The 18,097-nt window shown below is 40.1% G+C and overlaps 1 protein-coding gene across 1 annotated transcript in view; it reads left to right on the forward strand.

Annotated features, from left to right (window-relative positions):
• The first annotated feature begins 2,988 nt into the window (after positions 1-2,988).
• Positions 2,989-18,097, forward strand: part of insra (insulin receptor a) — a 54,434-nt gene continuing 39,325 nt past the window's right edge. Inside the window, exons 1-2 of the mRNA XM_085377034.1 lie at positions 2,989-4,232; positions 14,264-14,812. Of these exons, the coding sequence (XP_085233160.1) occupies positions 4,139-4,232; positions 14,264-14,812 (643 nt within the window). The 5' untranslated portion in view covers positions 2,989-4,138. The remainder of the gene's footprint in view (positions 4,233-14,263; positions 14,813-18,097) is intronic.

An 18,097-nucleotide genomic window follows, 5' to 3' on the forward strand; every position in this document is an offset into this window, starting at 1 on the left:
TGTAGACCTGCACCAGACTGGGAAGAGTGAATCTACAATAGGCAAGCAGCTTGGTGTGAAAAAAATCAACTGTGGGAGCAATCATCAGAAAATGGAAGACATACAAGACCACTGATAATCTCCCTCGATCTGGGGCTTCACGCAAGATCTCATCCCGTGGGGTCAAAATGATCATGAGAACGGTGAGCAAAGATCCCAGAACCACACGGGGAGACCTGGTGAATGACCTGCAGAGAGCTGGGACCAAAGTAACAAAGGTCACCATCAGTAACACACTACAACGGCAGGGAATCAAATCCCGCAGTGCCAGACGTGTTCCGCTGCTGAAGCCAGTGCATGTCCAGGCCCGTCTGAAGTTTGCCAGAGAGCACATGGATGATACAGCAGAGGATTGGGAGAATGTCATGTGGTCAGATGAAACCAAAGTAGAACTTTTTGGTATAAACTCAACTCGTCGTGTTTGGAGGAAGAAGAATACTGAGTTGCATCCCAAGAACACCATACCTACTGTGAAGCATGGGGGTGGAAACATCATGCTATGGGGCTGTTTTTCTGCCAAGGGGACAGGACGACTGATCCGTGTTAAGGACAGAATGAATGGGGCCATGTATCGTGAGATTTTGAGCCAAAACCTCCTTCCATCAGTGAGAACTTTGAAGATGAAATGAGGCTGGGTCTTCCAACATGACAATGATCCAAAACACACCGCCCAGGCAACAAAGGAGTGGCTCCGTAAGAAGCATTTGAAAGTCCTGGAGTGGCCTAGCCAGTCTCCAGACCTCAACCCCATAGAAAATCTGTGGCGGGAGTTGAAAGTCCGTGTTGCTCGGCGACAGCCCCAAAACATCACTGCTCTCGAGAAGATCTGCATGGAGGAATGGGCCAAAATACCAGCTACTGTGTGTGCAAACCTGGTAAAGACCTATAGTAAACGTTTGACCTCTGTTATTGCCAACAAAGGTTATGTTACAAAGTATTGAGTTGTATTTTTGTTATTGACCAAATACTTATTTTCCACCCTAATTTACGAATAAATTCTTTACAAATCCTACCATGTGGATTCATGGATTTTTTTTTTTCACATTCTGTCTCTCACAGTTGAAGTGTACCTCTGGTGCAAATTACTGACCTCTGTCATCATTTTAGGTGGGGGAACTTGCACAATCGGTGGCTGACTAAATACTTTTTTGCCCCACTGTATCTGGGTTTGAGTGTTGTGTGTCCTTCCGGGCTCAAACCGGGGATCTGTGATTACAGACAAAGTCCACCATCCCAAATCACAGGCTCAGCTGTGAAAATGCACCCACCTTAAGATGTTGGAATGCTTATTATAATTTTAAAAGGTTCTGCAGCTCATTCTGAATACGCCCATGTCAGCTGATCTTTTTGTAAACTGTGGTTTACAGTTTGAATTAATAACTATAACAGTAAAATTGCGCAAAACAAGTTAAACAAGTTAAACTTCATGAGGGGGAAAGGAAGTCCAGATATCCTCTGTTTAACAGAGGATTGAAGTTGATGGAAAATGCACAATTTGAGTTCACTTCAATGTTTTTAATAACCGGATAAAAACGGTAATTAAAAAACAATAAACAAAAATTCTAAATGATGCATTTGATAAAAGTCATGGGCATTGCTTTGTTTTATGATAATCACATTACTACTCATTTATCTACCTGATAATTCGCCTCATGTTTGACTGACTTCTTTGGGTTTTTACTGGCAGCACGGTGTTTACAACTTTAGTAAATATCCATCTTATTTCACCACTAACCCATAATCACATCAGTGTCATTTTAAAGGAACACTTTGTCTGCTACTACACAACAATATTGCTTGTTCGGTTCATTAATTTACAAAGAATGTGGGTCTGTACACACAGCGTGCACCTAATATAGTCTGGTTTCAAATCAGGAGATTACAGTACTTTATGTTTCACTGTATGTGATCAGTAACCTCGTGAACTGAATAATGTTTACTTCCGGAGGTTATCTGGCCTTTTTTGGAGCTCTCTGTTCCTTATTTGGGTGTTTCCTGTGTGATGTCTGTTATGGAAAACAAAATGCTCTTTGGTTTATTGTCTTTCTTTTTTTATGTGTGTGTAATAAACCCATAAAATGTGTATTCCTTCGAGTCAGAATATATATATATATATATATATATATATATATATATAAATAATATGTATAAATATAGTTAACTACTAAATATTGCTTATTTAAATATTTTTAATTGTGAGATGCACATAAAAGTGCAAAGTGATTATGCTTACTGGCAAAACTGTTGTTTTTCCTTTAATTAATTTTCACAAGGCTCTAGTGATAATAATAATAATAATAATAATAATAATAATTTCTTTTTAGAATTACAAAGTACCCTGTCTACTCAAATAAAGTTAAATTGAACCTGAAAAGAAAAATATTTTAAGAGATGCTTGTTTAGATATGTATTATTACTGTTATTATTATTAGTAGTAATAGTATTAGGAGTTAGTAATAGTGATATTTAAGGAATAACTTAAATATCACTAAATGGTAAAGTAATTTATTTAGGGAGCAACTTGAATGATTATTTTTTAGCTAATCATTAATATTTAGGTCTTTAAATTTCATAAAGTGTAAATGATTATTGTTTTCAAATTCACAACAACCACAAACATGCAAAAAATAATAATTTAAAGATTAATTGGGAGTTTTTGATGAATTTTATATCGATCATTTGACCGATTATTTCGTCTGTAGTCGTACATTTAAAGTTCTAAGTACGTTTCAAATCGAGTGACACGGCAGTAAATCTAAAGCAGTTTTCGAGGTAAACTTCTCCTTGTTGCAAATTAATCGCAGGAGTAACTGTGTTACTTTCTAACGCGTTACCGGCTGACAGTAGGATCAGTTTGTTGTGTAATCCAATAAGCTCCAGTCCGTATTTCCCCTCAAGCCCATCTGGCTCACTGGCAGGGTTTGTTTACTGGCGGAGGGGCTGGGAAGAAGGGGATCCTACAGGACCAGGGAGACCTACCTCTGTGTGTGGAAGAAGAAGAAAAGGAAAAAAACAACTATAAACTCCGATAAACCTACTTTCCTCTCGTTTAGATACACACTTTTGACCGTAGCGGGCCGCCGTGCAGTGCACTGAGCACAAATTGGAGCGTGTATGTGAATTTCTTTTCTTTTTTTAAATTCCCAAACAAAAACAAAAAAAGGAGAGTGGTGCTTCTGCTTCTGAGCTGCGACGAAGTCTGCGCTGTCAGCCTTTCAGAGAGCGGAGGTGTTGCTGAAATATCTACACGGACTGTGGAGGAAGTTTTCCAGCCAAGCCGACAAAATTCACAACACAAACATGAAAACTGGGCTGTTTTTTGCTCGCTGTGGGACTTGACGGGATTTTTTCTTCTTTTTTCTGTCTCTATCTCGCTCCCTCTTTTTTTCACGCTAACGTTACGCCACGCATGCCACAACCATCGAGTCAGCAGCAAACGACTCCCCTATTTTTAAAAAAATCCCTCTTAATCACACTAAAGCTCGCTTTTATTAAGATTTTTGTGCATGCATCATTTCTATTTTTTGAGGATGAAATGCATTGCAGCCGAGTTGCCACGCGTCGCATTTGGTGAAGTTAAAATTAACTGAGTGGGCTGCTGAAAAGCGGCGCAAACTTCGCTTGTGGCCTGAGCTGGAGTGGAGCAGGAGCCAGGCTAGCTAGCTCAACTGTAGCACCAGCGCTAACCAGCTTCTTCTCGGCTAGCGAGCCCGTTTTTGCACTTTTTTTTTCACCGACACTGACACACTCAGCTGGGCCAGAATAACAACCAAAAAGCACTTAAAGTCATAAAAGAGCACCCACGCCCTGTGTTGGCGTTTGTTGATGGTTGCGCCCCCCGCCCCACAGTGAGGTGGCTAACTTTAGCAGCAGCAGCACTGCTAGCTTGTGTTTGACTGAACACGTTGGAGTCGTTCCTCCGCCCATCTTCCGGGATGTCTTTTATTTATTTTTGTTTACCTGTTGGCCCACGCCGCAAAACAAAACCAGTTTCCTGAAGGTACTTCTCTCTCTCTCTCTCTCAAGTCCGAGCTGTCCTGCTCGTCGGGAGGTTTTTCTTTTTATATTTTTCTGATTTTCGACCGGGAGTAAGCGCTGCATGGTGTCAGATATGTGGCTCCGGACTTTGCTTTTGGGGTTTGTTTTGACCGCAGTCTGCTTTATGATGAGCTGTCACCAAGCGAGTGCAGAGAGTAAGTAACACCAATTTTCACATTTCATGTTAAGCTCTTTTTAAAAACTGTGTAAAACTTAGAGTAAGTAGCTGTTTGTGCTGTGCAGATGCCTGTTTTCTACCCTGAGAGAAAGCAGAAGTTTTTTTGCGAAAAAGAGCGGAAAACGCACAGATTGAAATTACGCTTGATTAAAAAATGACAGCCAAGTGCTGCGAAAATTCTCCTCAGTTGCAGTGATTGGGTTAACGAAAGCAATCAAAAAATCTTTACACATATTTTAATAGTGCCAAGATAATGGTTGATCGATTTCATAAGTGACTTATCAGGTTTTCTTTATCTACAGATATTTACACCCACGTAGTAGCTGCTGTAGTTATTATATGAACATCCAAAAACACAGTAAATCACTATTATTATTATTACGGTTTTACTCTTAAATGAAGCAAACATCCCGCTGATTAGTCGGATACCCTGCTGCAATATTGCCATACTGTTTTTTTTCCTCTTGTTTTGTTAGTGATGGTGAGTTGATAAAAAGCACGCAGGCTGCAGCAGCAGTGCTGTAGACAGCCCCTGCATTGAAGGGACAAAGGTTAGCAGTTATCGGCTGTGTGAGTCTGCACTAACTGTAAACAAATTAAGTAAGTAGTCTGAGAATTTAGTAGAATTAATTGGTTGTTATTGTAGATGCTTAAGCTTGGCTTGTTGCTCTGCTCTGTGCAGGAATGTGACAATAAGCCCTCTTTAAAGCCCCTCACAATCCCTTCTACACCCTGTTGATAAGAATGAATGAACGGCATTTGCAGTGACTCTGCAAACTGACAGTTTTCCACTGTGGGAATCTTTATTATAAGGGTAATATTACTAAGAAAAGGTGTGGGACATTTTTAAAGATGTCTGCACAGCAGAGCAGTGATATGGCAGAGATCAGTCATTGCCCCATATACCAGGAAGTTCAGTTTTATCAGAGCAGATGATTCATTCCAGGTTATCTTTGATTTATAGGTCAGAAGAAAAATTTTAAAACCTTTTTTTTAATCTGCAAATAACTCTTGGGTTGTTTCCTTATTGTCCAGCCAGAATAACTTGTTGAAATAATGCTTGTCACAGCCTTTGGTGGAAGAATATTGGCTCGTGTTTGGTACATCTGTCAATACTTTTTGAGTTTTATACAGTGAAATTACTCCCGAAGTGTGCATTTTTAAAATGACTTTAATGTTAAAATCAGACTTTAAATGTGGTGTAAATGCCCTTTTTATATGATCTTCAAAAGTCTGATGTAAACTGGTAAGCTAACCAGTTTTCCTCAAGTTGTTTGTTTACAAAAATGTTTGCCTGTAGGTTCATTTGATGGTCAATTTTGTGCGCGGTTGCAAAGTAAAAACGATGTTGTACTCATCACTTTTAATCCTGTTTAGTTACTGTAATATCTAAGAGAAAATGCTCTGCTCTTTGGTACAATTCTGTTACACAAGCACACAAACACGTTTTCAGATGAACAGATAAACAGAAGCCCCTCCCGTGTATGTACATTATGACATTTATACAGTGTGTGCACAGCCCCAGGTAGCTTTGACACTCCTACTGCTTCACTATATGGCATTGGTTTGACGTAAGAGGCAATCGGATAAAAAGAAAAAGCGCAGAGTCTCTTGCCTTTCATCAGATTTAAATGAGGAGCGTTTGGAGCGATGCCATCAAGTCAGGCTGAGCGAGAATTTTAAGATATAAATCTGAAGCGAGTTGTGTAATTGCTGTGCAGCCCCCCTCTTGCTCCTCTCAGACTTAAGGGTGAACCACAGAGGGAAGAGTGGAACATGGGCCCCACACTGCTCGATTTCATAAGCTGCACTGACCAGTGTTGAAGTCAGAAAATCTTTTGAGCTACTTGTTTTTCGCTGCCCAGCTCAGCTTGATGGAAAAACTCACTTAATAATGGAAACTTCATATTCACCGTGAATTGATTTCATTCACTAAACATCAATTGAAAATGTTGAAGCCGTCACCATTTTTGGTAAATATTGTGTATTTTATGCTTTTAGCTGGACCCTGTAAAAAGTACCACAGATCGATTAGAAAGAGTTTTTTTTTTTTTACATTCACACTTTGAACATTTGGCGACTGCAGAACTGATGTGATAAACATCAGCTTAAGTCATTTATAAGTGTCACCTTCTTTACTGATGTAACAGTGCAAGTCACCAAGAAGAGTAATTGCCAATACATACATCCAAGAAACTGGAAATATGACTTCAAGTGCCAGAAGTTTACGATTCAGAAAGCAAATAATGTAAGAAAAAAAACATAAATACAGTTTTTTCTCCAAACGAGGGCAACAGAAACAGGTGCTTAGTTTGGGGTTGTGTTTTAACGTCAGGGGGGAAAAACAGACTAGTTAATTCTAATTTAAAAAAACAACCGACTTTCAGAACCTCTAATATGTGTAATCCTGCTCTGTTGTTAAATTCTCTTAGTACTTCCCCAAATTATGTACTGTCACCTTTAAAATATACTGTGTGTGCTGTCACATGACTGTTCTGTGACTCCCCCGTCTGTGACATGAAAACATCATGGAGGAAATGTCAAACACTGAGCCAACTGCGCAGTTTGTACCAAATAAAAATGGGTTGTTTTTTTTGCTGTTATTTGGACGCTACTTTGGTTTTAGTAAAGACAACATCAACCAAAGCAAAGGGAACAAAAAAAGAGTGCGAAAAAATAAGGCCATACATCAGTCTGTTCCAACACTTGGAGTACAAATAAATCAATATATAAATATTCAGGGTCTTATCACAGCAGTCTAATAGATTGTGTTAAATTTAAAAATATATTATTAAATATAAAATATATAAAAGCATGAGCTGCTTCGATCTTATGTCCCCTTACGTCGCGCTTCAAGGGCTCAGGTGGTCGAGTCGTGTTATTGTTGTGCCATGATAACATATCACCTTAAGAGCGTTAAACAGCCGGGGCTCGCCATGAAGCCACCGGCACCCTGTTGTCAAGCACCACTTTGGTCAAAAAATCAGGCAGCGATCCAGCAACCTGGCGCCCTTGATTTACGCCACCCGACAAAAAGAGCAATTGTAGGGCAATGAAACTGTCCCTTCCCCCCGCCACCTCTTCAAAAACACTACACACAAGCTGCCACTGTGCCCTCAAGTACCAAAGTCACAAGTGCAGTTGACATGTATACAATAGTGTGATTTTTGCATTTGTCATCCGAAACAATGGCTCTCTAATCCTTGTTGGCACGTTCAGGTTTGACATTTATGCACTGCTTGAAAACGGTAATCTGACACACCTGCACTCATTCGTTTTATCCACTCATGCTGACGGTGAAACCTTGTAGTTTCTGATCTTTACCCTTGACACTGTGGCCTTGTTTAAAGAAAATATGCTTGTTAGCGTGCTGTCACACTTCAGAGGTAATAATTACCTCGGTGCTCGTGCTGTTTGTATGAACTCTGTGGGGTTTTTTTTTTAAAAGGCTCTTATGAATCCCGGTGGTTAAAGCCAGTAGTGACATTAGCTGTTTTGGCTGCTACTGCACTGTGTCAGCAGTTTTGCAAAGTAACAGGCGCCCCAAATTTAAAATGAAGGACAAATAATAGGGTTGTGATTTATATTTTTACATAAAAAGGGGGTACCAGCCGAGAGAATAATGTGTGAGTGCCGCTGAGTGGGTACTAAATGATCTTTGGTCCACAGCCACAGTATACAAATCACACAATCCCAAGGGGAACTTTGTGGTGTGGTCGGGCTCTCTGTTTTACTCAGTTTCACTCTATTTAAAGACTGAGGCCTGATTTCTTTGGTTTTAACGTTTTCCTTGTTTTTTGCACTGTATTGTTAATGTGCTGTGGTTCCCAGTTGCTGACATATTTGATGATTAAACTCTCAACCCACGCCCGCTTTCTGGACTCTTGTAAGAGATTCTACACTGCGGAGGATGACTTTGACTCTTGACCAATTTCTGAAGAAAGTTGCATCTCTTCAGAGTCGTAGTAATGTCACTTTCTGGCTGTTGTAATATCTGACCTTGCACAATTCAAAAATGATAAATTTCTGAGCTGTAATTGGTGCTCAGGAGCTCTCCATAGCAGATAGTTGGATGTTTTGTTTTTTTTTTTTTTTATAAATACAACATTTAGTTGAAGTAATTCTTAGAATAGTTTTGAGCACGATGTTAGATAAATGAAACCTTATTTTTACAATTAATTTACAATTTACAATTTTTCATTTTCACTTTGAGGTTTTAAAACCCGTCTTAAAGAGGATCACATCACGTGCCAGTTTGTGAATGTTCAGTTAGTTGTAGCCCTGTTTGAGAAAACAACACAACAGTGAAACTTAGAAAAGGGAAGTGTTGCAATCACTGAGTGCTTGCGCTCCTGCATGCTTATTGAGGCTCAGTGATAATATACACCATCAGCCTAACAGCCCGAACCCCCCCATCCACTTCCTTCTCTACATCAGAAGCCTTCTGTGCCTGTTGATGCTTGCAGCTGTAGTGAAAGGATTGCGGTTTTGTACGTAGTGCCACTGAGCACAAAGTGGACAGATTGTGGCGCTCAGACTGTGCAGCATTGACTCCTTTGGTTCACATATGCACACAATTTGTGTTCTGCATTAAAGCTTCAGTGAGCTATAGATTAGTGCATGTTGATTCAAATTAAAGTGCAACTTGTGACCTAGGCGGGATTTACACGAGGCATTCACAATCTGCTAACTGTGTGGATTAATTATGAGGACGGTAACATCATAACTGTGTCTGCACTTACTCATGAAATTAATTGTGTGGTCTCGTTTGCTGTATGGCTTCATTATTATATAGAATTGGGTCACACTGTTGGAGCTTGTGGGTAGATTTAGTTTTTCTCTCAAATGTGATCAACTTCTATGGATTTCCTTTTTGCCTGATTGACTTTTATTACAGACTGATTACATCGTGAAGCAGACCACCTTCAAACATCACCCAATGAATCTGAGTGCAATAATGTGCCGTAGAGCTTTTAGAGCGATTAGTCGATGACCTGGTTAAGGGAGAATTAATCTGCTTGTGTTCTGATGTGAGATTTCTTTCACATTGTCCAACCCTTAAGTTGGATTGCGCACTCTGAAAGTCAGAAAAGCCCCACCAACCCTGACTTCTTAAACACAAGTAAAACTGTAAAACTTGTAATTTGTATTACCGCTGCTGTGTATTTGCAACTCACTAGCAGGCAGCGATCCAACACTCACTATATAAGCTATACACAAGCACGCGGATGTGCTGCAGCGATGTTTTTAAGCACAATAAAACCAGGCATTGTGCTGTATTGCTAATGATGGATGAATGGCTTTACCTTGCTAGGGAGCACAACAAAGGCTGCTTTTCCATCTGCTACTACTGGAATGCAGTCAACTTGGGAATGACGTCACTCCCAGCTCCAATATCCAGATTCTGAGGTAAAAGGGGTAAAAGGAACGCTGCATGAATCCATGTCTGGAAAACTGGGTGATATTGACATAAGGTTGAGTTCCAGACCAGTTGGCTTTAAAAAAAAAAAGTTTTATGTATAAAATTATTAAACAATGACAAATAATAATCTGCTTAATTATCAGCTTTAAAAATAATTGTTGGGCTGCAACTTCTACCTGGTGGTGCACAAGTTGTGTTGGACATTAGTACAAAGTCTGTGACGTCGGATTGCACTGGTTTGTGCGAGAGTAATAGAGTCCAGTTAATTCACAGCTAGTCACTGGAGTTGTGAGTCATATGTGCTGCCTCCTAAATGTAGGGATGTCACCAGAACCAATACATATGGTACCATTTGATTTTAAAATACTTCAAGAAATAATTCAAGTTGAGTTAGTTTCAAAAGCATCCAAAGTATTACGTTTCTTTTGTTATTCTGAAATGGACGTATTGAATTGGGTATCGAGAATTGCTTAATTCTGCCGGTATCGTTATAGACATTCCTACCTACGTGTTCCTCCTAGGCAGCACGCTCACTTAGGGCCATGTGTATATATATGGTTGCAGACACAGACAGGAAGCTGGAGATGTGTAATTTGTGCATTGTTATGTAAGTTTTCTGTCCACATGGTCACAAATAACATGCAAGCACATGGACATCGGCACGGGTCCTTGTGCTCACCATGATAAAATTGACCTCATGCGGACCCGAGCAGACTTCTGGATGTGGAAAGTACAGTCCGGGTGTAAGGGTGTTTGTATGTCATTCTTAATGAAGGGGCCAGGCACCCAGCAAGCATCTCACTTTCATCTTCTTTCCAAACTTCAGCTGGGCACCACGTCCATTTGTCAGGTTGCTTGCGTCGCCTAGGTCACAAGTGTGACTTTGTTGGTATTGTGTCTCGACCTCTGCACGTGCAACGTAAAGGATACATGGCTATTTTACACCATCTCTTGTGGTCATCTGAAATTCACAGGACATCGTTTCATGTCTGCACCGTTTAGTCGTTTAAACCGAACTCTGGTTTGTTTTCCTGCTTGGTGCGCTTCATTTCTGAAGATATAATTGCATTTGGGTGCAGACCAAAACAACTGCACCAGGACCCTTTAGAGGAGCTGGTCTCGTTTTTTTCCAGATGAACTCAAGAGTCGTTCATTTATCACGAGGTGTTCAGACCTCGAACCAACCTAACTGTTAAGTGTACACTGTAAGTTAAGTCCCTTCCAGGCGCCAGCTTTTCTTTGCATTTTGGGATTGGAGAGAGTACCGTTGACCAGCGGGCCACGGACGACGTACCGGTCCGTGAGTCGTTTGGTACCAGGCCACAAGAGTTAAGGCTCGGGTGTGAAATGTATGGTTTTTAGAGTTTTTAGAGTTTCTTTTTTAATCGTTTTAATCGTTAACTCAGTTTCCCTGGGTCTTTTCCTATGTGTTATGAATAAATCTTCTTTTTTTGGTACCAGTATTGATTTTATTTTATTGTATTTATCCACGACACCTTAAATGCCGGGCCGTAAAAATATTGGTCGGACATAAACCGGTCCGTGGCGCAAAAAAAGGAAAAATAGCCGCAATCTCCAATCGTCCTTTATATTTCTTCATCGTTTGATGTACCAAATGTTCAGAACTCACACATATTCACCTTACAGTGAATAATTTACATTGAAAGCAGCAAATCTCCTCCAGCTCTGAGAAGCTGATTATTTGTTTAACTAACTGCTTATCAGAATGTTGTTTCAGTGCTAATGATCTGCATTTTCCCCTCATCCAGATAAGATAATCCAGACACGGTAGTATATTGTGGACGTGTAAATGGAGGCTGAGTTATTTGAGCGATAATTAATAAAATGCCCAAAGAGGCCAAAACCAACTATTTATCCTGCTGATGAATGGTGTTAAAAGACCCAGTTTTTCATAATAAAAGAATATGTTGCTCAAAAGAATTCTATTTCGTCTTTTCGTGCGATTTGTTGCTCATTATAAATTTCATTTAGGGAAAACATTTACACTGTGATTATTATAGTTATTATTAATACATTTCTGCCTGCTCTTTTGTGTCTATCATAGTGCTCCTATTCGATTAATTATAAAGTAAATCTCTCTCAAAGGTGTAGGCAGCGAGAGACATGATGTCTGTGGTGAATAGAAATGTGCCCCTCTAACGACTCTAATTGATGACTCAAAGCAGTCTTTTCAGTGTCTGGTTCAGACTAAGGGATGTATGGAGAGTGGAAACCTTTGTGAAATCTCCCAGTTTCTCTGTTTCTCACAATACAGCATGTAAATTCATCAGTGGTCCCAGTTTGTCTTGTTTCAGTCATGACATGTTGTCATGAGCTAAATTTAAGCCGCCTTAGTTTTTGTCTGCCAGAGTTTTGTTTTTGAACTTGCTGTTCGCAGGTAGAGAAGAGTGCTCGGACAGTTTCTTTCTCTGCCGCTGCTCCAAAATTCCTCACTTACACACCAGGGCTGCTATGTTCCACTTTCCAATGTGAGCCACTATCGGTAGGACTGGAGTGTATTAGATTCTCTATTGGGAATGTGGTGCTAAAAATACTGGCCTGGCTGAAAGTGTACACTGATAGGAACTTGCACTCGCCGCCCTGTGATTATTCCCCTTCTCATTTTAGTCCTCTGCTTTCTGCCTTAGCTGTGACTACACAGCCACTGACCCTTCGTATTGTAAACTTCGGCTGTTGTTTGTTCTTTTTAATGGCGTTGCTCGACTGTGTGTGGGGCTTTGTATGATACAGAGAGAAGCTTGTAGTTGTAAATGTGTTTCCTAATGGATCTACAGTAGGCTGCTGGCAGTTTGTCAGTCAGTTTGATGTGAAAAGTTTAAATTTGAAGTAGATGTGCTGAAAGTAAAAGGATTGTGGCCCGTCATATGTGCTTACAAGTTAGCAGTGCCTCCAAGGAGAGCTGCTGATCTTTGTGTAGTTTAAGAAGAGAAATGTGCTTTTTAACAAACTGAGCTGCTTTTAATGGGCAGCAGCTGAAACCCTCATTTGAACATTTTACGCTCCGTTTTAAACACGCCTCCGAGTTGTAGGCTCAACTCCAGATAAGTGCTGGAGAATTAGCTTCCTGGTTAAGGTTACAAAGTGAAACGCTTGTTGTTCAGTCTCCCGGTGATTGGACTCCGTGTTTGTGCTCTGCTTGTCTTGTACTGTTATGCAACAGAAGGTGTAAAATGAGCTGCGGCCATAAAGACAAGTACACCTAGTGGTTACATTCGTCTCCACACGGCTGACCGGTTGACTGGTTGATGTCCCCGGCTCAGCGGTTGGTCCTTTGGTAAACAAATGCAGTCCACTCTCAGCAGGCCGCACACCTCCAGGATGACTAAGGCTGGGGTGACCCATATAGCACTTCCATGAGGTTAAGAGTTTGGCTCATTTGAAAAAAGGCATTTTAGGAAATTACCTTTAGTTTTCTTTATACTCAACTCCCTGTTTTTTTGTAGCTCTTGCAACACACTGGACATTCATCTAAAGCTGACGAAATCAATTTATTTATTAATATTTCTTAATTTCTGCTGCAAGTAATAAAAGTAATTTTATGTCTGCATGACTCTTACACCTGGCAGAGTCATCAAAAGTCCAAAATCTTTTAATTCATGCCTTATTTTTTAATTCTTTCTATTTCAAGCTGGGCATGTTCTGTTTACATAAATATGCAGGTCAGGAAACTTAGTTCAGGGTGAGTAAAAATGTGAGAGGATTTCAAAAAAATACCCAGAAACTGCTGTGGTTCTTAGGGTTAGCTGTAATATTGTTGAGTTTTGGACTAAACATAAGCAGTGGTGTCAAAATAACACTTGACAGACGAATGATAGTTTCTGGCTAACATTAATCTCACGTGTTGCGTCACAGCGATACAGTAGACAGAAAAACATGTAACCCGTCTGCGGGGTGGCATAGTTAAGGAATTTCTCATCGAACAGGATCATGTGTCTGGGTGAGCACTGACAAAGCCACAAATCTGCTACTGGTGCAATACATGGCCATTACCAAGGACAAATATTTTTAATGCATTAGCTAATGTTTTTTATGGTCTTGAGTTACAGAAGCAACTCCACAAATCAACTCGGCATAACCAAGGATGAGCATAGCCTCACGTTGATGACAGCGCTCCATATTTGACAGAGGCTCACAGACAGATATGTGGTTGCTAAACAAAATGTCAAGGAAGATGGTCTGGTCTTTATCAAAGTTAGGGACATAGCCACATATTTTCTTCAGGAAAGAAATATCTCCTAATTATCAAGAGATCTATTTTCCCCCCCATCTGTCACGTCTTACTTCTTCGACCTTGTTTTTCCTGTGCACAGAGCAGACATCTTGTGTAATGCACGTTCGGCACTGAGAAGAGCAGACAACACATAAGATTAATTGTCCTTAGAAATTTTTTTTGTCTTCACACCCAAGAGCCAAAACATTTTTCTGAAACGCATCACAGTTTCGTCACTCTTAATGGCGTACTGTACATTTGAACCTCTCCACCAATTTACTGTTTATTATTCTGTATGTGACACTAGAACTCGTTTCTAAAGAATATGTTTCTGTCTTTCTGATTCTCTTTTCAGTTTGTCCAAGCAAGGACATCCGCAACAATGTGACCAACCTGCGGACGCTCGAGAATTGTACTGTGATTGAAGGCCACCTGAAGATCCTACTCATGTTCAGGACCAGGCCTGAGGATTTCAGAGGCATAAGTTTCCCCAAGCTGACAGTCATCACCGACTATCTGTTGCTCTTCAGAGTTTACGGGCTAGAGAGCCTTAGCGAACTCTTCCCCAACCTGACGGTCATCAGAGGCAACAACCTCTTCTTCAACTATGCCCTGGTTGTGTTTGAGATGCTCCAGTTGCGCGAGATCGGCCTTCACAGTTTGATGAACATCACCAGAGGAGCTGTGAGAATTGAGAAGAACCCTGATCTCTGCTATCTCTCCACCCTGGACTGGTCCAAGATCCTGGACTCGGTGGAGGACAACTACATCGTGGCCAACAAGAATGACAGAGAGTGCGGCGATGTGTGTCCAGGGGCGGCAGTCGGAAAGACCACCTGCCAGACGACCACCCTCAATGGGCACTTCAGTGAACGCTGCTGGACCCACAACCACTGTCAGAGAAGTAAGCAGCTTTTTATTAAGATTATCTACTAAAACGTGTGCTATCTGTGATGCAATCACCTATTAACACATCCATTCATCCATGTCAAGTCAAGTTTGTTTATATACCACATTTAAAAAGCAGCAGCTGTTGACTAAAGTGCTGTATTAAAAACAAAAAATAAATAAAATCAAATAACATAAAACAAAGGACAAAATGATAGTCTTTAAGAAAGGAAACAAAGTGAGAAAATCCGAGTAAAAACAACACAAATAAAAGGAACTCTGAACTCAAGCATTTAGAAGCCAAACATTAAAAATGGTTTTCAGGTGTCTAATGTCAGAGAAGTACCAATGTTGGCCAGTTTGATTCACAGTTTTGGTGAAAAAACTGCAAAGGTTTCTCAAAACTTGGATTGTTGTTACACACTTCTAGATTCCTTGCAAAGGATTTTTTAAAAAACATTTTTAAAGGGCTGAGGTCAAAGTCAGGAGCACCGAACACTGACCTCTGCTTTCTGTTCATTTAAGTTAAGAACATTTAAAGCCATCCATGTCCAAATATCTCCCGAAACAGCGCAGCAGGGCCTTCAGAAGAATTGATGTTTGAGTGGCACGTAAATCTTCAAGTCATCTGCATATAAGTGAAACGCAAAAATAAATAATAAGTAATAAATAATAATAAAATTTTTTTTTTAAATGAGCAAGGGGGAGCATATGAAATAGAAAAAAGGGCATTTGAGAAGATGTATCTCGGTATTAAATGCAGCGCTGAGGTTTAAAAGTACTAAGATGGCAGAATCTCCTTAGTCAGTAATAGTTAAAAGGCATTTAACTTGAAAGTTCAATCCATCCATCCATCCATCCATCCATCCATCCATCCAGTGAAACACCATTCCACCTACCCATTCATCCTGAACTTTTCAGTGACTCAGATAGTCACAAGCCTTCTTTTATAACAAATGTTTTTTAAATACAAATTCATTGGAAATTCAAATTCACTTCTAAATCTACACTTGACAGTTTAGATATACAAAGATAAAACTTGAAAGGTCTCAAAAAAATAGTCCTGCAATAAATCTGGCCTTCACGAGGAGGATAATGTCCAGTTTTCACTAACAATGTTTGAGGTCGTGTGTATTCGGCTGTGTGATCATTCTTGAATGATGCAGTTTGACATTGACCCGTTTCTATTGTGTGCTTATACCCTTATTGATATTAATATGAACAAAAGAACATGGCTACCTGTATGGATAGCATGGCCGTGTGGATACCATGAAAGGGCATGGAGGGCACCACAGGAGCTCCTTGTGACATAGCAGGCATTAATGACAGCAGACTGATTGTAAAATGGCTTAAAGCACAGGTGGTGCAGTTAAAGTAGGTTTTTGTATGCAGGCTGAAGCATCTTAACTGGCATTGCATATGATCTTTGCCAATAGGATGTGCAGAAGGAACTCAGCTGAAGCATCGGCTGATGTGTTGTGGCACTGATTGCTGGTTGAGCTTGACTTGTGGGCTGCCAGAGCCCAAGCTGTGCTCATTTTGTTGAAAGATATTTGTTATTTCCACACAGGTGAATTGCTTTTGCTTCTGTTGTTGACCAAAGGCTCTCTTTTTGGCTCGAGCTGAGCCTAATGGGGAGTGACAGCTGAAAGGTCACCGATGTAAAGGAAAATTGTGCCCTGGATTTACAACATAGCACAACACAAAACAAGGGCTTCAGTACAAAATGTAATGCAGCAAAATCTCCTTCATAGCTTGATTTTTCAGTGTAATTGTGGATTTAAAGTCATAATAAAATGAAATTCCATCGAAACATAAAACCAAGTGAGGGCTATTGTGTTTCAATGCATTTGTTTCCTTCAACAATTTTAATCAAGGGAGTTATCGAAATGTTCAGATCTTTTTATAATGATTATTGTTAAATAATGTCCAGATTTCTCTATCTCAAGTTGAGATCTATTTACGAGCCACCATTTTTATCTGGAGATCAACTTGGCTCAGTTTTTCTCCCCTTTATGTCACCATTTAGTGTTTGCAGCAGTCAAAAAATCATGTGTTTTTTTTTTTTTTTTTTTTCCATGATTGTATAAGAAACTGTGTCTAACATTAAAAATTAGATTTGCCTTTTAGTTTGTTATGATTTTTGCCAGCGATTAGTGGCAGCTTTGCAGAGCCCTTCTCAGCTTCTTTTCATTGGTACATCAATATTTCCATTGGCTTTTGCCACACGTCTTACCCATCCAGCTTTTACAGAGTTCAGTTCAACTTAAATAAGAGCTGATGAGGGTATTTGTTAGAAACAAAACATGTCTTTGTGTCAGAGTAAATCTCATAAATATAAAATACAGAGACATAACAAAACAAAAATGGGCATGTCGCTCCTTCTTGATGTTGAAATGTCAGACCTCTGTCATGTGCTAGGGTAAGTTAAGTAGGCCAAGCTCTGTGTCAATGTTGCCTGAACTGTACTCTAATGTGATGCAACACCTTTCCAGTTAGTCTGTGAATGTTTACTCTCAATAAACTGTAGTGTCGTCATTTCTTATGTTGTGGGGACGTTGTATAGAAGACGTTAGACATCATGAATGTTCATGATGTCTAACGTACATTGTGCCTTTTACTGTACAACAAGGAGCCCACCAATTTACACATAAAGAGTTCAAGTTCAAGTGCTGAGAAGAGTTTTACACATGGGTGTCGGCCCATATCATTACACAACGCTGCCTACATTATGTCCTGATGCATGCTCAATAATCCAGGTAAGGAAATCCCAGAAAGTTGATTCTGTTCGTCTGCATGCAGCGCTTTCAGTGGGAGAAACGTTTCATCACTCATCTGTCTTCTTCAGTCTCAGGTTTATGAACCGTAAAGTTTCAGGTGAAGCCACTGGAGATCCCATATGTGTCAAGATTATCGGTACAGCTCCAAACACAGCATCTCTGTGCCTTTCAACCCCCAAATAACACACTACACCAACAACTGAACTCAAGGGGCTTTATATTGTAAGTAAAGACCCTACGATATTAAAAAGAAACCCCCCAAATCACTTGATCTCCATAAGCAAGCACTTGGTGACACTGGGAAGGAAAAACTCCCACTTAACAGGAAGAAACCTGGGCTCGGGGAGGGGCAGCCATCTGTTGTGACTGGTTGGGAAAGAGGGGAAAGAGAAGAGAGCACAAAATACAGTAGTAGTATATAAACAACCAGAGAGAATGAAGAGTATCAGGAAAACCAAACAACCTCTAGCTAAGTTGATGGCACAACACAGAAGAGCTACCTCATTACTATACTGTCTGTT

Source organism: Diplotaxodon limnothrissa, linkage group LG18 (genome assembly GCF_057381915.1).
Source record: "Diplotaxodon limnothrissa isolate DT_005_m linkage group LG18, D_limnothrissa_male_GT1.1, whole genome shotgun sequence".
NCBI lineage: Eukaryota > Metazoa > Chordata > Actinopteri > Cichliformes > Cichlidae > Diplotaxodon > Diplotaxodon limnothrissa.